The sequence below is a fragment of the Sycon ciliatum genome, chromosome 1 (assembly GCF_964019385.1).
Source record: "Sycon ciliatum chromosome 1, ocSycCili1.1, whole genome shotgun sequence".
In the NCBI taxonomy this organism is placed as follows: domain Eukaryota; kingdom Metazoa; phylum Porifera; class Calcarea; order Leucosolenida; family Sycettidae; genus Sycon; species Sycon ciliatum.
Genome location: NC_088643.1, coordinates 76,317,924 through 76,337,277, shown reverse-complemented (window position 1 = coordinate 76,337,277; position 19,354 = coordinate 76,317,924). Strand labels below are relative to the sequence as shown.

At 49.1% G+C, this 19,354-nt stretch overlaps 1 protein-coding gene across 4 annotated transcripts; it reads right to left on the bottom strand.

Moving 5' to 3' along the window:
• Positions 1 to 452: 452 nt before the first annotated feature.
• LOC135805522 (ensconsin-like) lies at positions 453 to 15,296 on the bottom strand. Of its 4 annotated transcripts, XM_065319567.1 has the most exons (11): positions 14,778 to 15,296; positions 13,838 to 14,310; positions 13,177 to 13,298; positions 9,747 to 9,875; positions 9,168 to 9,280; positions 8,919 to 9,012; positions 8,377 to 8,550; positions 8,018 to 8,077; positions 6,737 to 7,495; positions 5,703 to 5,780; positions 453 to 902 (listed from the first exon to the last, which is right to left on the bottom strand). In XM_065319567.1, the coding sequence occupies exons 2-11, from the start codon at positions 14,307 to 14,309 to the stop codon at positions 777 to 779; spliced, it is 2,127 nt and encodes a 708-aa protein (XP_065175639.1). In that variant the 5' UTR covers position 14,310; positions 14,778 to 15,296; the 3' UTR covers positions 453 to 776. The 4 variants fall into 4 exon arrangements, with proteins under 4 accessions (XP_065175639.1, XP_065175638.1, XP_065175640.1 ...); XM_065319566.1 differs by having other exon boundaries at positions 13,838 to 15,296; XM_065319568.1 differs by having other exon boundaries at positions 8,377 to 8,526; positions 13,838 to 15,294.
• Between the last annotated feature and the right edge of the window lie 4,058 nt (positions 15,297 to 19,354).

Here is a 19,354-nt window from a genome sequence, read left to right as displayed (position 1 = left end):
GTGGCCATGCAGAGAGGGAAAATGTTACGTAAAGGGAACTGTGTGAAGAGCTATATAGTAGGACTTTAGAGAGCTTGAGCTTGTCTGTTGTGGAAAGAAGACTCAGTGTGATGTCACTCCGCACCCAATTTCCTACTCAGTGATTTCTCTGATGCAGCTCCTAAATTGTGGGCCCGGGGATAGATTAGATCCACCAACCCGTTAACCAGAGGTTACAGGCATGGATCAGAGTTGCAAACTCTGCAGAGCTATGCTGGAAGATCAGCAGAATGATATGAAAGGGAATGGATTGTAGCATTGTGTCATCAACACATCTATTTACTACACCGTTTGAAGACCGGGACTCGGTATCATTTCGCCACCGGCAAAGTGATCCAGGGAGTACATTGTAAGTCCTGTGCTAACATTCGCTGCAGTCGCCCATACAGCACACAACAACCAAAGCTACATGGTAATTATTGCCCGAGTATCTTCTTTGAAAACATCCAGTGTTTGCCTATTGTACTGCCGGCTTTTTGCAGCTGGAATTGTTATAAAATAACCAAGACCATGATAGATGCAGGGCTATACGTAAATGAATATCAGCAGCTTGATTCATGGTTTCTTTAAAAATCTCACTTCTGAGGAGGACTTGATCATAGGACGGATTCTGCATCTTGCATGAGTTTAATAATAGGTCTGCGGCTGATGTTTCAAGACCAGTGTTAGGTAGAGATAGAGGCCTGGATGCTAGAAAAATAAATCCGTTTGGAGGTCTACATGGGGAGGAATATATACTACTTGAGATTGGGATCAAAGCGAGGCTTGAACGAATCCATTAGATCTCGTTTGTGAAAGCGTTCTGCGCTTTTCAAGTCCCGGACCATCCTTCGCTCCATCTGTACACCCTTCATGCGAAGTAGCTGATGGAAGACACAATGCGCACACACACGCACGTGCGCCGCACACATGCACACATTTTTTTTAAATAATCATACCGGAATAGATCAGAGTACATGTACTTGTTCATACGGGTAACATGCATTTACCACCGAAATCTGCAGTTCCAGAGCAGCAGTCAGTAAAACTAATTTAATATTGATGTGCAGACTGTGTGGTGAGCATTCACGAGTAGAGAGAGAGCCCCAACGACCCACCAAACAATACTCGAGAAAAATGACTGCCACTTGGTTCAATCAGGGTTGTAGCACGTGGTGTTTAATAAGCATTCGATCGGAGAAAATCAGAGTACTCGAACTCGGGATATCAGTGCCAACGTTCACCCCTAAGACACACCGGCAACGGGTGTAAGGGTACGTAAAATTTATTTTTCATTGCTATCAGGTTCGGCCTCATTGTCTCTGCGCTGCGCTGACGAGTCCACAAAGAACGAAGCAGTTCTGTCCGCAGATTGAGTGTCAACACACACACGGCGATACACTCACTGTGATCATGCACAGTTGGTGTGGGAGAATCTAGCTTGTCATTCAAATTTTCAGCATCATTGCACGCATGCACAGCAGAACACATCATGATCAGATGTACACGGTACTACCAGTAGCGGATCCAGGAGGGGTTCCGGGGAACCCCCTAAATTTCGTGTATGTATTACTGGCAGCCATACTGCGTGTCCATGTACATGTATCAGCTGTTCAGTTTTGACTATACTGGAACCCTCATGTAGAGATCGCTGGATCGGCCGCTGACTACACACCCTATCAGCATTCCGATCCGCCACAGCACTGCTGCCGGGGAGTGGCATCAGCCATATACTCAAGAGGCCGGCTATCTAGTGTGATGCAAAGCCTCTGTCAGCTTGTTCTGAACTATCAATAGCGTTTTTTTTGGAGCACACATCTACGGCAACTTGTTCACATTCAAGTTCATGATGTACATGTATCACCGGCCAAGTGTGCAGTTAAACTGTGACTAAAACTAGGATGCACGATCAAGCTGTGGATTATTAGAACCAGCTCCAGAACCAGCTCCAGGCCCATCATTAGTTAGCACTTATAAAATTAATAGTGGCACTATCTCCTCTTAGCCTATCTCCTCTTAGCCTGTTTGCACCAACATGCTCAAGTTTGAGCTCACTTGGCTGCTATGGCAACTAGAAAAATGCACTGATTCCTATGGTGAAGGTCCCAGGTTGACCGGAGCAGCCATTCCTGAGTTATACCAGCTTGAAGCTTGCACTCACTTTGGTGACATCATGACGCCATTAAGTTCTGGGGTGAAGCGAAGGTCTCAATTTGCCAAACGAACCTTCTTCATGAAAACAAACGAAGGTGTCTAATGATTCTTTTACCAGTTCACAGTTCCTCTTGAAGCATCGTGACTTTGTGCATGTTCCCTACAAAGTACATGACTGTGCACATATTTGCTGTGCAGTCACCACAATTGGCACGCCCATAGCTTTTGTAGTGTGCGCAGTTTGCACCCCAAACTGCCAAAGACTACTTCTGCACACCTTGGCCACGAATGGCCACGCTCAAGCGCAGTTCGTGGCCTACTATGGACATGCAGTGGCACCTACCGGGAGCCAAGTGGACATAAAACTAGTCGACTGTACAAACTACAGTACAGTACCTCCTGTGTACAAGGAAGATCAGTGCATGTATGTGCAGAAATTGTGTGTTGACCTTCTTTTGAATTGAAAATGAAGGTTTGTTTCAAATGAAAACGAAGTGAAAATTCAGTATTTTGGCTCTCCATTGTCCCAAAGAAGTCGGATGTTTTCAAACTTCAGTATCGGACAGGTGGCACCCTACAGGTATCCCGACTGGAAAACATTCTAGTATGAAAATAATGAAATTCATTGTTGCAGAGAAACCAGAAAGAATTTGGTCACCATCAGCACAGTCACTGCGACCAGCCTCTGTAGCTGTAAGCAGCTCATCAGCTCCGAGCCAGCGCAGTGACCTGGCTGACTCTCAGTGTAGTGAGCGTTTCCCTTGCTGCAGAAGCAAGAGAGCTGTCGAAAAGCTAGAAAAGAAAGATGACCAGCTTGAATGGTCTTGGGAAACCCTCCGCAACACGCGCAAAGCATTGCGACGTCAAAGTAACAAGACTGGTGAGGCGGAAGAGCAAGCAGATACTGGTGTGCAGGAGACAAAGGAGTATTATCAAAAACTTCTGAACAGCCACCATCAACGGGAGCACCAGCTTAAAACGAAGCTGGAGACCATGCAAGGTGCTGTGGATGGGCTGCAGGAGGATCAGGAGGATGTAGCGTCATTGCGGAGTCGTTTGCTTTCTGCAGAAGCTGACAATGCTGCCCTGCGGTCGCATGCTGATGCTTTCCAAGCAGAGCCATGCAGTGGTGAATACCTACATTGTCGGACGGCAAATACTTGCCAGAGGTACTCCAGTGCTGCTGGGAGGTAGTAGCATGCAATGTTGGTATCTTAAATGGATGGAAGGTCATAGGCAGTGTGCTGGTTCTAGTGGGCAAGAAAGCTGATCGTCTGCCATTGCATGGGTTGCTCTCACAAATGTATGTGGTGCAGAAAGGCCTGGCCAGCCTTCAGCTTGCCGATGAACTAGCCGCAGGCTGAAGAGGAAGGCATGACTCTGCATAGCGACGGCACAAGCAAGCACGGCAACAAGTACGAAGCCTACCAGATCCGGGCCATCAGCACACAGCGTGCGTACAGCTTGGGTATGGTGGACATACAGCGTGGAACTGCCAGTCACACTTTAGAAATGCTGAAAGCTGTCTTGGATGATGTTTCCAAGATGTCAGCTGCAGAAGCAGAAGGCAAGGCTGGTGCTGGCGACCACATTATCGTGAATATCAAGAATAGGATGAGTGACCGGGGTATTGTGCAGAAGACATTCAATGGTCTGGTGGAAGACTACAGGAAAGAAGTGTTGCCCTGTGTACACAGTGACTGGGCTGATCTTTCTGAGGCGCAGCAAAAGGAACTTTCTAGCATGAACCTTTTCTTCTGTGGTCTCCACTACATTGTTGGTCTGGCGGACCAAGAAGACTCCGTTTTGAAGGAATGGGAGGGCACACACTTTGGTGAGACAAAGGTGGGAGCTGCACAGCTACCAGGTGTCTGGGAGGCCTCCCACAGCTCCACCAACCATCTCATATATAGTGCCACAAAAGCCTTCGAGGGGCATGGAGACGAGGCTGCCGGATGCATTGCCGATTTCCGAGCACTTTTGCGTGATGCAGGCATCAAAGCTCCACTCTGCGAGCACCGTGGCAATCAGAACTATGTCCTGTTTTTTAACGGAGCTGGCGTTGCAATTCTGCAGGAACTGATGCAACGTTTTCTGTCCGATGTCCACGGGGACACGAATCGCCTGCTCAAGGCAGTCACGCCGATCTGTCCGTCCCGGAGCTGGTAGCAGCCTGCCGTGCCCTTGACTTGATTTGCAAGCTTGTGATCTCTCCTCTGTGGGTAGCTGGAGGACAAGGACAAGAAAATATGGGATATGAGCGTTATTTACACAGAGCTGGTGGCCAAGATGGAGGAATGGGGCAGAGATGCGACATCTGCACGGTCCTGGAAGGCGCTGTACTGCCCTTTTCCGGCGCAGCAATTAATTGAACAGACGACGTGCTGAACAAGCTGCTGGAGCCAGCTGACAGCGATCAGGTCACGTGCGAGCTTCTTCAAGTTATCTTCGCTAGTTTCGCAATTTACTCTTCGCGACTCCTCAGTGGCCACCTTCTGGGTGGTTGCTTTCATGACGCTTCCAGTGAGCTACTTGCGCAAACAGCATCTGTCCGAAAGACTAACGCCAATTCGGAAAGTGACTTTGGTAAGCTCGACAGATACCTCCGAGAAAAGCCAAACTTTGACACAGTTGCTCTTGAAGGCCTACTGATGTACACTAACAATGTTCACTAACAATCGTACGGCACAGTGGTTGCCGGATAAATCCTCCGATGAGAGAGATGCCTTAAAAAAAAAAGCTGCAGCCAGACCAGCAGCACCTAAGTTCCGTGAGGATTTCAAGGCTCGCCAGCAGGCGATTCAGGACTACCGCATGGAGCAGTTAAAAAGGAGAAAGAGGCAGGTATTGCACGCAAGCGAGAACAACAGCAGAAGAAGAAAGAGACGTTGGCAGCAGAGATCACGGGTGTAGGTGGACTCTGGATATCGAAGGAGGTAGCGCAGGAGCAGCTTTCCAAACTGCTTCGAGTCGCGGACAAGCGCCTTGCCCTTTTAAATCGCAGCTGCACTTTCGCAAGTTTGTTTTGTTGCAGAAGGCTTCAGCTTCCAAGTTTGCACTTTCGTCAGGTGGAAGGCAGCCACCAGTAGAGGAACTGCTTGCCAACTTGGTATCCCTATTCGAAGTGACATGAGTAACTTTTTTATATTCCACTTGAAGCAGACCAAGAGTATATAACCCCCAAGAGCAAGCAACTCCCACATACCCTGCTGTCCCGAGTTGACAAAATTTCAAGTTCACGTCATTTCTCCAGTGGTCTTCTGGGACAGGCGGTGGCCTTATCCGAGGTGGTCTTCTGGGACAGGCGGTGGCCTTATCCGAGGGGTCGCCTTGGCAGGTTTTACTGCATGCTCACAATGCACATTGCATCATAAAAATGGCGTCACCTTGAAATTCCGTAGCAACCATACTTATACTGGAGTTGCACACTCCTGAGGTGTGGGGGGGGGGGGGAGGGGGGGAGGGGGCCCGGGGGGGGGGGGGGGGGTAATGGTATGACCTACATGTAAGTACACAGTCACTGAGCTCACCTCTTTGAGGTCGCGCAGTGCATCCAGCACACCCTGACGGTCTTGCATTGCCGGCTCAGTCAGCTGCTGCTGTTGGCACTGCATGCGTCGTACATGTAGAACACAGAAACCGTGATGCACGGTGGGCGTTATCGTGTGCTCATGGGAAAACACACAACCCAGAAACCCAGAGCTAGGGGAAGTTGCCTACTGTGTAACCCAGAGGAATACAATTGTTAACCAGAGTGCTCATGCAGAAGCACAAATAGACGTGTAATGATCAGATAATTGGCACGCACGCATACACACGCACGCACACACATGCACACACACCTTCACCTTTGACGCCCATCGCCGGGGGCGATGATAGCAATGCTACGGCAGAAGCCATAGCAACTTGTGCTGGGATTGCACCATTCAACAGCTTGCAAGGCTGAAGAATTGACCGTCACTATTCAGCCTGGTCTACACCATACAGCTATTTTGAAGTGACTTTTTCTGGCCAGTGAATTCCTATTTTTGGTCTTTTCATTTTTCTTTTTTTTCCCGCACACACATCACACCACATACTCCGGCATGCACTGGCTGTTGGTAACCACCCAGGAGAATGAAAGAAAAGTCAGGAAGAGTCTGAGAAAGAGAAGAAAGACGTGTGTGACCATAATCGTCGGGAATCGAACCCGCAGCCTATCGATCGGAAATCGCTGCACATACCACTGCACCATATGGGACACACACACACACACACACACACACACACACACACACACACACACACACACACACACACACACACACACACACACACACACACACACACACACACACACACACACACACACACACACACACACACACACACACACACACACACACACACACACACACACACACACACACACACACACACACACACACACACACACACACACACACACACACACACACACACACACACACACACACACACACACACACACACACACACACACACGCTGACTACTATTCCCATTGAACACTACAGGGGTGAATCGCACTTTTTATCAGCCTCATACCGGTAATAGTGGAGGTATCACTTCGACATGATGATCCGCTTGCTGCTGCTGTGGCTGCTGTGGCTGCTGGAGCGTTCCTAGATGTTGGTTCTGCAGTTCTTCTGCTAGCTGTTGCTGCTGTTGTTGCCTCTGTCGAAGCATTTGCTGTTTCTCCCGTGCAAGCTGCCGTTGTTCCTGTTCTTGTGTTTCTTGCTGTCGTTGTTCCTGCCGATGGGCTTCCTTTCTTGCAATGGCTGCCCGATAGGATTCTTGATCGACCAATGGCACGTCAAGGTACTGCACGCTTGCTGGCAGCTCAACGCTGGGTATTCTGGCCCTTCCCGGTGACCGGCGGCGCTCAGCAGGCCCCCCGACTTCAAAGCGATTGGACTGGACATCGGGGTAGCTTCTTGCTACGTTTAATGTCCACGCTCCAGCGGCGTCCGGTATGCCATTGTGCTTTCGATCTATTCTATCCAGTACCGGATTGTAAGGAATTCTCAGACCGAGTGGATCCGCTGGATAGTTGATCAGCACGGGGATGCGCGACCTGCTGTGTTCCAGCTGCGGCGGCCTGCGGAGTTCGGGTAAGATTCGCGCTCGTGGCTCTTGGTCACGGTCGCTGCCACCGGTTAGGGTAGTTGTAGCATGCCTGGATGTTGCTGCTGCAGCTGCTGCCACACCATCGGCATTGTGTTCTATTGAACCTGCATGGCGGCGGTTCCTGTCAACGGGTGTGCGGGGTATCTTCTGATATTCGGCATTGATGCCAGTTTGCACCTGTGCAGGGAAAGGAGAGGAAGTGTTATCACGGAATTAGTCAAACTGGGCCACGACATCTTCTCTGTGATAACACTATAGTCGCTCAGTGTGACAGCCTTGGCATGGTCTATCAACCGCGGAGGTTGCTAGAAACTTGCACCTGTCCAGACTTTCGTTCTGCTCCATGCAAGAGGCATAGTCAGGGAAGATGTTAGCCCTGGGTCATTAGTTTCTGTCATATTGTGACCCCAGAAATATCTGCCAGTATGGCAAAGGTCAAAATTAATCTTTGCATTCGGCTCACACTGGAAGACTGGCAGTGCAGCTTCGAAATCCAGAGCCGCAGTATGCGTTCCTCACATGCCATGTGTACTATGCCATGCACAGTCAGCTGTGCGCAGAAGCAGGGGATGGAGGGAAGGAGTGATGTGGCTTCCCTGAGTAGGTGCATCGGGCACATCATCGGGTCACTATGATATGCGCGTTGCACCAAGATTTACTCCTGGTACGGAGATTGGGGTTAGAACGAGCTAAACTGACCTTGAGTGACTCGATTTCTGCCAGTGTTCTCTGCTTGGAGGAAAGGACTGGAGTTGGTTTCTACACACGGAGCACAGGACGACAGGCAAACACACCAATACCGAGTAAAGTCCGATTCAAACAAAACTGAGCATGGCCACTTCAAAGTGAAGATACAAGTACAATTTGCATTGATTCAAACAAAAATAGTCGAACTAAGCTAACGTATGCAATGGGATATTTTTTAAAGGGGTCTGTTGAATCTGTTCATCAGTACCCGATTGGCAGTGGTAGCTCTATCAGGTACTGCTCCAGGCAAAGTCTACAGCCAACATTGCCAATACTATGCCATGCACTGCTGGTAGAGGCGCGCGGCTTACATTCTTGTTCTCCCTCCTGTCAAACTCTCGCTGCATCTCCTCGACCTCGCGCTGCACTCGTTCGTCCTCCTCGCGATCCAGCCGCTCCCGGCGCTCCTGCTCCTCTCGTTTCTTCCGGGCTCTCTCCTCGGCTTGCTGGCGCAGTTCAATCTGCCAAAGGATAAGAGAAGTCGTCTGTGCTCGCCAGTGCACGGTCAACAGTGGAATAGCATGCACCAAACATTCCCCGCACATGCATACCAGCAATACTCACTATCGAGTAGGATTAATCCCAACACACAGTGTCCATAATAATACCCCCCCCCCCCTCCCCAATCCCCATCCTTCTCTTTCTTCTACGAGTTCCCATCATCACTCAAAATAGCATCCGACCTATTCAGCAAAGAAGGTACAATGGAATCGAGACGGGGCTCTATACAGGGGACATATTTCCACAGAAACCGGGTGACGCTTCACTCCAAAACTGCGCCGACAGTGACACCTGGCATAATGGTCACGTCCTCTGTGTCACGGACGGTGTCTGAGAATAGCTAGTTACTCACTCGATAAGGTTCCTGGTCTTTGCGCAGCGCCTGTGGTTGACCTCTTCGGCCTGTCGCAGTGATAGCTGATGAATCTGGTTGTAATGGAGGTAATCTGTGAGAGTCCAAAGAATGGCACATGTCTACACTCAACATCCACTTCTGTTTCAAACACACTGACGTATACCATGTTGGAACAATGCCAGCAGCTCCTCACTCACGCATGACAGCAAGGTGCTGCACATTCAAGTGCCTGGCTATCACACTTACATAAGCGACTCTCTTGCACCCTCATTGTTTCTCCTAGGCGACAAGGGCCGCCGCACGCCGCCGATATCAGAGTGTCTACTTCTCGTGCTCTCCGCCACCCCTGCTGTTCCTGCCTGCATGATGAGATGATGGGGACGACACAGCACAAGCATGCATGCATTCAGTGGGTACACATAACATGCTATTAATATCTCACTTAACCAAGGCAGTTAATCAGTACAGTCATATTCGACGATTATTACTGGTACCTCACTTAACGCACATGCTAGTGCACCCGGCACTGCACGTACACACACAAACTGTATGCGCACATGGACACGTGCACACACACACGCACACTATTGGTGCGTATTTTTGGCCGTGATGGCGAGACCTCAGGTCTCGGCAGAGCCATCAATGCCCCACCACTGCTGCGTCTCGGCGCAGCGCCTGCTCACTAGTTGTCACATTTGTCCTAGTCTCTGTACCATTGTCTTTCATTATTCTTTTTGAGCTGGGTACTAGTATGTGAACATAGTAAAAAATAAAAATAAAAGCTATATTTGAAGCACAGTTCTGTACGAATCACTGAATACATACGTCCGTGTTCAATGAATCCGGTAATGTTCTACGTCGATAGGACACTCCACCGCCGGCAGCAGAATCTCTAGCTGGTGCTGCCCCGCATCCAGGTCGTCCATAGGGCCAGTAAACAGAGTCTTTGGGTTCCTATCAATACATCAATCAGTGTAAGGTAGAAAAACATTTCAGTGATAGTGCTTTAAAATTCTCATAACTCAAAAGTCTTCACCTCGCGGACAACTGCAGACCCCGGGAACCTCGCTCACACAGGGACTACATCTAAAAGGCCTCACAAACAGGCCCTGCGTGCCACGCATGAGTGCTAGCGCGTACGAGTACTGCACGCCATTTCTGGCCCTAGTTGTCCACAACGGCTCGGGAATGAAAACAAGATAGCTAGTGGCACACTGGCACCAAGAGGGTGACAGGAAGTAAGCACAGCGGATTGCACCAAGTGCTGATAGCGCCAGTTTTAATGCAAATGTCTTTACTTGGTTGCACCACACATACTTGATGCAATTAGATGTACTGTATATACATGCATGGTGGGGTGTAGTTTTAGTCAGCACCTGATTATTCAGGTGTGACTAGACATATCAACAGGTTCTAGCCAAGGGGCAGCGCCCCCTGTTCTATAATCCGCCTTTCAAGATGAAAGTAGGCAGGCCTGACCAGAGGACGCCAACCCAATGGAAGAGTGTTATGCCTGACGGCGAGAACAAGACATAACTGGTCGCATTCTTCTCAAGGCACTTGCTGTCGTCGTGTTTCATTCCGAAGACCAGCTGAATCATCGCCATCAGGTCTATGTTACGGTTGGTATGAAGTGCATGAGACTGTCAAAGACGGCCAGCCTGAGCACAAGGCTCCAAGTCGACAATGTACCAGGGGTGAAAGCAGCATAGCTTATCCATTCCTTTTTTTGTCACAAGTGTTTTTAATTTTCTTTTTTTCCTCTTTTTCTGTGGTTGATCTCACCCTCTCCTTAAAGTAAAAAAGAGGGCGCTTTCACTGTCTCGACATGCTACGAGGTGCAGACTCATATAATGATATGAAGTGCAACCAGGATGGAGCTTACACTTGCGACATGCTCCTCCACTGTGACTGTGACCATGTATTCCAGTCACAGGATACCAATCAGCCGGTGCCACATAACGGTAAACCAGATACTCAGATGTGGTTGTTCTCCTCCGCGGCAAGCGAGTCATGCCAGTTCTATGAGTGCAACCTGGATTTTCAAGACAGGAGTCGAGCACCCGGGGTGCCACGGCGAACTGACAGACCATGATCAACAGCATTGCCGAGAAGCGAGGTCAGCAAGTCTGTAAGGTATTGATTGGCACACACGTGTCTTCACTGGCTGCTACAGTGCCACTTCCTTCTACGGTGGAAGCCAAGAAGGTGCCCATTGAAATGGTGGAAAAAATGCATCTATGGCATTTGCAATGGCAGATCCTGGGTACAGCTACAATTTCAGTCCCCAATAGAAAATGAAGTGCACAGAATTTGTCTGTCGACTGTATAACAGTGACGCGAAGGGCATCAAAATGTTGCCCGCTACGTGCATTATTTTACATGTCCAAAGCTGCGGACAATCCTCAAAAGATGCTTCAGACCCGGGACTCCCTGGCACAGAGAGAAAGTCACAAAGGCAGTGGCGACAACTGTACTGACTGCAAAGTTATAAAAACCAGCCGTCGATGCCGAGCGGGAGGATTCCTCGTCTTCGGATTCCACGACAGTCAAACTCCGAATAAGGAGCGGTGCATTGAGGCGTGTGACCAGTTCCGTTCACTTTGCACTGCAGTGAAACCGAGCTTGGACATCCCAGTGCGACTGACGGGCATCCTCCACAACTATAATTATTATAATTATAAGACTGACTTTATTCAAAGCCATCACAGCAAATCCAGAGAAAGAATCCTGTGTCTGCGTGTTGGTCCTCTTTCCAAGATTATCTTTTGAATCTCTATCCCCTCTCCTGTATATATAATTATACTGCTTTGATGGTTAAAGTCTGAGCCGTATCTTCCGGGGTGTTAGACGCACCCCCCTTTTTGGGCCAAACATTCGTATATTTGTTGAAATTTGAAGTACAAGCCCCTGGTCAGATTTGGAATTTTTGGCAACCCAACTCATGGGTATCGCTACATATAGGACGTTACCCGGCAATGGTTAAAACATTAAAGTTAAGAAACGTGATAAAAGTCCCGGGAAAAGTTTCCTACTTAAAAAAAGTAGTTTGTTCTTCACTCTGAACTTGGAACATGTAGAAGGTTCTTGCTAGTGCAATGATGGATTGAACTACATGAAAAGCAGTCAAATGACATCCATACATGCGTCACAAGCAGGGAGCGCTGTAGCACTGGTCGGCATCCAGCACTCGGAGTCTAAGCCACAGGCACAGAGGCAATCGTTAAGTTTTTTTATGCGTTTTAAAGTGCGGCTAACACACCAAGCACTGTATCTCGGGGGGGGGGGGGGGGGGGGTGTTAGGCACACTTTGAAACGCCTGGAAAAACTCAAAATCGCCCCTGTGGCTTAGCCTACGAATGATGGACATGGATCAACTAGTGATATGGCGTGCCATGCATCAAATGCATGTACGGTGTCATTCGACTACTTTTTAATGTACTTTTCATGCACAGAAATCCATCAGTTGTACAATGCTTCTATGTTTTCAGTTCACACTTCAGAGTGAGGGACAAACAAAGAACTTTTGCTGGAACTCCAGTCGTGCTTCTAAACTTTCTTAACCATTGGTCAACGTCTTGTATGGACTAGTACCTATCAAGTTTGAATGGCCAAAAATTAAAAATCGGACGTGTGGCTCATACTCCGAAAGTCATAAATAGATACGAATCATTTGGGCCCCGGAAAGAGGATGCGGCTAAGACCCCGGTGCGACTAACACACCGGAAAAACACGGTAGTCGAATACGTGCATTATATGCATGGAGCACTGTAGCACTGGTCGACTCACATCTAACATTCGGAGTCCAAGCCGCAGGGGCGATTTGTGTGAGTTTTCATGCGTTAAACTGCAGCTAACATTTTCGAAAATACTAATATCGTAACAATACTTTGTCTCATGATTTCACATGATTGTACATATGCAAGTACAGAGCCAGTGCTCCCATCTCCTGCGCTTATAATATATATAATTATGTTACACTCACTATGGCATCATTTCTCTATTTGTCGTCACTGTCTCTATACATGTATGTCATCACCTGTTTACTTCGTGCCTATTATGGCTTCACTGATGACATATAGAGGAGTGTGAGAGAGCTGGTGGACTACTGAGTGCTACATAATACATATGCACCGCTTCAAGTTTCCTGCACTGTTGCCGGATGATTGGTTGTCAAACCATGAAACCCCAAGTCACAACAAATTTTATATTGCTCTCCTTTGTGCACATCCTATGCCGCATGTCAAGTGCATACCTCTTGTGCAGCAGCAGGGTTGATCAATTCTGCCAGTCCTGGTCCGACACCATGGAGAACGGTGTGCCGATCTCCAACCGGAGATTGAGTCCTTCTTTCCACAAGGCCAGGATTTCTCATAGCTGCATACCGTCAACGGGCAACATACAGACAGCACAGGCATACACGGGTGTTAGCATAGCACTGCAGACACTGACCAGCTGCACATGCATACAGCCAGGCTGCCAGGCTATTCAGCTGTGACTGAGAACTGGATGACATTTCAGCTGCACGCATGCACTGCTTTCATGGATGTGCAGAGAATGCTACACGTGTCAATTATTGATTTACAACCCATGCGCATAAATGGGGCCGGGGGCGGGGGATCCAGACACATGCTCCAATTGGCGTACAAATCAATGCCCAAACCAGGCTGACCAAATGCCCAGCCTGGGGCCTGTTTAGAGCTAACCTCGAGTCCCCACAATGCAATCATGTACATGTACCTGCAACCCTGGTGCAAGTGAAACACCCACATAGTAGATTGAAGACAAGGACAACACCGATTAACGATGTACATATATACACAAATGCATACATATGTGTACATTTGTCTTAAGCAGGACCATTCCACCGACGACGTAAGTTAGTTGCAGTAAACTGTAAATGCATGTTACAATACCTTCTGCAGGTTCCGGCCGTGATGGGATGTCCTTCTTCTGGTCAGCCGGTAGTTCCTCCGATTGCCTGGTTGTTAAACTCACCATCTTGGAGTATGGGTAGCCGGCTGATGTGCCCTCACTCCCAGCTGGTGGTGTGACCTCAACCATCCTGGAGTATGGAGACTCGTAGACCGCGGTGTACTCTTGCACCTGTGGCTGCTGCCTCGCATCGCCCTGCGGATGCGACTTAGCGACTGGCGGTGGCTGCTGCCCTGGTGCTCTCTGACGACCGGGCTGTCCAGTGGTGGCGTTTGTTTTCGCTTTGACATTGCTGGGGCCGTGCGCCGCTTTCCTGCGCTTGGTGGTGCTCCGCTGCAGAGCTTCTTCTTCTATCAGTCGGTCCGTCCTGGACTTGATGGCGAGGCTGACTGGCTTGCGCTTGATGGGCGTTGCCTTGGGTGCTGGCCGCTTCATTGGTCTGTCTCGGTGCATGCTGTTTAACAATTATAACAATATGTCAAATGTATAGTGACTATGTGTAGTGACTACTTCAGTTGGCAAAGACTATTATCGTGACTGGTGACTATCGTGCATAGCCAGTGCCAGAGACTCACACAATCAACGGCCATGTGTCTGCTACTGACCGACACACAACCGCACGCTGTGTCGATACGACTACGCCCAGCCGTACTACTACCGGTAGTACATCAGCATAGAAGAAACAATCAAAATTTTCACTTCACACCAGATTTCCAGCATTGTTGACAAAAAAAAGGTACAAATAAAGAAATTGCTTGAAGAACAGTAACAGTTAGGCAAGAGTATTGTACTTTAGACTTGAGGTCAGGATTGATAGAAGTCTGACTCCCACGATGGGTACGTGCACGATTTGCGAGTGTCGAATTGCTGATACCGCCACACCGGGCCTGGTTCAGCGTAAACGGTAAAGTGCACACTTACTAGCATTTGCCGAGCACGGAGTTGACCGCTGACTGGCCACGTTAGTCTTTACCGCAGAGTTGCTTGGGACCGGGAGAAGAATGGCGGTCGTCAATGGGCGTCAGCGGAGGCACAGCAATATGGACAGTATGCAGCAGCTGATCGGCTATGTACCCCAATACAATAGTCAGCCTCAGGTAAATACTTGTTATCAGTGCGTGACCTTCGCCTTCGATAAATACTCACTGCAGGGACGCTTGGCATCTCCGACAGTGCCGCCTAGGGAACAAGGTCCTCTGGTTTTCTTGCTCTCGTTTAGGGTGTGTAGCGAAGTGAGTCGGATGGTGGAAGAGCGACCGGCTTGGCTGTTCTACTGCATTCAGGTAAGACGATGACAGACAATGCGGCTTTTGCCTTGATCCGTTGGCGACAAACACGCAGTTGTTATTTTTATCCATCCAGGAACGAAGACTGTACTGATTCGGCTTGCAGCAGCCAAAGAACTCAAGAAGTAAAAGTCAGTACTTGTACTAGTTTGTTCATTGATTGAAAAACATGACATGCACACAGCATCTAGCACGTCGTATGAACACTGCATGCTTGGGCTAGCGCTAGCACTAGCACTAAAAAGAGTGAGTACCAAAAGCACATTCTTGTCAGTGCTGAAGTCTTGACTCCTTACACATGTTTTTTCTGTGACCCACGCGAGTCTTTGAAATGCGCGATCCTGTGTCTTGGTTACGCGATAGCTGTTGCCAAGTAACTGATCTCAAACCTGATCCGGGTGCTGACGCTGGGTACGGGTCAGTGCAGTGTACAGTCCATTTCAAAACTATAGACGCGTACCTAGGCAAAAACCGTTATGCCAGCATCTATACCACATAAAATCTGTGATCACTTTGTGCATAATTTTTTCCAAATTGGGCGTCTGTTGTCCAATCCTTTAGAAACTATATGAGAGTAATTGTGGAGCGATCCTGAGCAATATTCCGAAAACTATTCTCAAAAAGTTCCAGCCAAATTTGAAATATTTCAAAAACCCTACGCGTCTATAGTTTTGAAATGCACTGTAGATCTACGTCGTGTGTGCTACCCTGAGCTTGACTTTATTTATTTATTTATTTATTTATTTATTCAACATCTCCTGGCCCGTCCGAAGACTGCCAATAAACATGAGAGGTCAGGTGATAGCCAACCACGGCAAGCTAAAAGGGAAAAAAAGAAAGATGCTGTCAGAGAGGGAAAGGAGATAGGGAGAGAAAAAGAAAGGGAGGCACATTAATAATACATGGGATCACTTCGGATGAGACAGTGTGGAAAGCTGGACTGTGAATTTCCTGATATCCTGGCATGTCTTAATGCTAGTAGGCAGGTTAGACCAAAGGGAGTATGCTGAGAAGAAAGGGGATTTCAAAAACAGAGAGGAACTAGCTCGGGGCAGTGATAAGGCATTGCGTGTTGGTCTAGTGGTAACAAACCAGTTGTACTTGGCAATATGTTTCGGGACTTGGGCTAGGAAGATTTTTTGCACAAGGATACAAAGATGCTGCTGATGTCGGGCAAGAAGAGGGTGCGTGGAAGCAAGTTTATAAAGACAAAGGGAGGCAAATGTTTGGTCTTTTCGAAACAGAATTTTCAGAAGCAAGCGTTGATGTACCTCCAGTCTGTGGAGTAAAGTCTGAGACAACCCGCACCAAGCTATATCGCAATAGTCAAATATAGGCAAAATGTACGACTTAAAGAACAATTTTCTGCAGTTATCATTCAAGTGTTGGCAGTGGGGTTGTAGCATACCTAAGGACGCACTCGCACGCTTGCACACAGACTGGACTTGTGGAGACCAGGAGAGTTGGCGGTCGAGAATAACGCCCAGGTGCTTGTGCTCGTTAACAACTTTAATAGGTGTACTATTTAGACCAGGAAAATACAGAAGTTGAGTGGGGGGCGAGGGAGAGAAGAACATGGCCTCGGTTTTGGCGAGGTTAGGCTTCAGTTTCCAGGTTTCCATCCATGTTACTGTAGCGTTGACCCCGGACTGCATGGAGGCCGTGAGGTTGTCTGCCGAGCTGTCGGAGCACATCAGAGCAGTGTCGTCAGCAAAAAGACTTACATTTGGTACAAGGGCTGGCAAGTCATTAACGTACAGTAGAAATAGGAGCGGCCCAAGTATGGACCCCTGGGGTACCCCAGACACGACTAGTAATGGGTCTGATAGGGAGGTAGATACTCTGACAGTCTGGTGGCGGCAGGAAAGATAGGATGAGAGCCATTGCAGGGCTGGACCGTGTACCAAGAAGACGGACTCTAGCTTTGCAAGCAGACCACGATGCCAGACGGTGTCGAAAGCTTTCGCTAGGTCAAAGAACACGATGCCAACATGCCGCCTGAGGTTCCGCTGGGTGTAGATGTCTTGTACTAGACGTGTTAGTTGGAAAGTTGTGGAGTCTCCACGGCAGAAACCGGATTGAGATGGTGAAAGCGCTGGGGTGACGTGGCAGTACAGAGACTCAAAGAAAATACGTTCACAGACCTTGGACACAGCGGGAAGGAGAGAGATTGGTCTGTAGTTGCCAGCCTGAGAGCGTTGGCCTTTCTTGTAGATCGGGACGATAACAGCAGATTTCCAGACGGACGGAAATACTCCTGTACGATATGACATGTTAAAGAGCAGGCACAAGGGATAGGACAGAGATGGCGCAAGCCATTTGAGAACCTCATTGGGTATGCCATCTTCGCCAGGGGACTTACAATTCTTCAGGAGTTTGAGGTGCTTACAGACGGTAGCAGTCGTGGTAACGACGCGTGTGAGTGGTGCGCTAAGTTCAGGGGCTGGGGACAGCGATGGAATGACCCAATTCGGATCTTCCGGAATGCCGGATGAAACAAACTGCTTGTTCAGTGTGTCTGCAATCGCCTTCACATCGTGCTGGCGGTTGCCATGGGAGTCCGTCAGGTACTGGATTGGCGCGCGGGAGGTCCCGCGGCACTGGTTGCGAATGAATTGGTGGAGTGATGGGCGATCGGGGGAGGAGAGTGTTGCAGAAAGAGAGTTTAGAAAGGAGCGGTGTGAGGTACGAGAAAGGTGCTTGACGAAGTTGCGTTGAACTCGGTAAGCCTCCCGGTTAACCGGCGTTGGGAATTTCTTGTAGATGCTGAAAAGATCACGCTTGCGCTTCACTTCAGATACGAGGGACCGTGTCACCCATGGGGGACTAGATGTCGAGGATGTTGGGTTGGAATGTTTCCGGTTGTTGTAGCCGATAGCAAAGTTAGAGAGGTGCTGTTGGAACCCTCGTTCAAGGACGGCTGCAAAGTGATCTACCGCGGCGTCAACAGTTGGAGAGCCTTCTGGTTGCAGAAACGACCAGTCGTGGCAGGAGAAATCAGCGTTCATAGAGTCCCAGCACTGAGAGGGAACTCGACGGAAGCGATATGGGAACGGTTTGCGAGAAGGAAGTGGCAGGTCTGGATCCGAGGGCAATGAGACGGCGAACTGGCATGAAACCATGAGATGGTCCGAGGAGCCAAGAGCACAAGCTGTGTGAACGTCCGTCGCCAGCAGGGGTTGGTTCGTGAAGACAAGGTCTAGACATGACTGTGTTCCGGAAGATGTTGTGTGCGTTGGACTCTGCACCAGCTGATCCAAACCGAAGCAGGTAAGGGTGCGAAAAAGTGCCGCCCCAGCAGGACACGTTAAATCCGATGGGCACCACCGTTTGTGCTTACTGTTGAAGTCCCCAGCCATTATGACATGGTACGATGACATGGGAACGGTTACCAAAGCACTAGCTAGCATATCACAGAAGTGGTCTATTTCCGTGGTTTTGACTGAGGGCGGACGGTAGGTACAGCAGACGAGGATGGGTGTCGGGGAGCCTAAGATTGGGTGAAGCTCAACCCATACGGATTCACAGGTCGGGCGAGCAAGGTCGTCGCGAACTTGGACTCTTCCGAAGCGATTTTGCCGGACAAGAATTGCAACTCCACCATATCCTCTGGTTGCCGTACCGGATTTGTTATCATGAGGTGGTCGGTCGCGACGAAATGTGGTATAACCGGAGATGGTGAGCGCTATGCTTGGATTTAGCCATGTTTCATTTAGACAGATGACATCAGGTTTGTTGAAATCAGCAATGACAGACAGTTCGGCAGATTTGTTAACGATTGAGCGGCAATTTACGGAAAGCAAGGTCAGTTTACCCTGGCAAGGGGGGAAGTAGGGCCGAGCCAGTGGATTCAGCTGTGGTCGCGCCATCATGCTGAGCCTGAGGAGAGGACGTTGTTTGCCTGGTTGGCATTGCTGGTGTCAAAACTGTCCGCGGCAAAACGCCAGGGCCTAACCGTGTGCGAAAGAGCATCCGGCCAGAACCCTTTGTCACCGACTGTGTTCTCATCAGCTGCCTCGACGGTCACCCGTGCGTAGGCAGTTCTGAAGTGCTTGGATGCAAATATGACACCTTCCTGAATCTGCACTCCTCGGGCAGAGCACCATTCAGCAATAATGATGATGCGGAGCAGTGTGGCTGCACGTTGCCAACGTAAAACACTTTGCGTTTGGCCCGGGGTGATGCCGTGAGGTCTACTGCCGGCTCACTATC

What these genes read in the sequence shown, in the direction of transcription:
- LOC135805522 (XM_065319566.1), bottom strand. Translation starts at nt 14,309, where the DNA reads ATGCACCGAGACAGACCAATGAAGCGGCCAGCACCCAAGGCAACGCCC. An exon ending in ACCCTGCTGCTGCACAAGAG is followed by an intron (nt 9,876 to 13,176) that starts GTATGCACTTGA and finishes ATGTATTGATAG; the next exon opens with GAACCCAAAGACTCTGTTTA. An exon ending in AAGACCAGGAACCTTATCGA is followed by an intron (nt 8,551 to 8,918) that starts GTGAGTAACTAG and finishes TGGCGAGCACAG; the next exon opens with ACGACTTCTCTTATCCTTTG.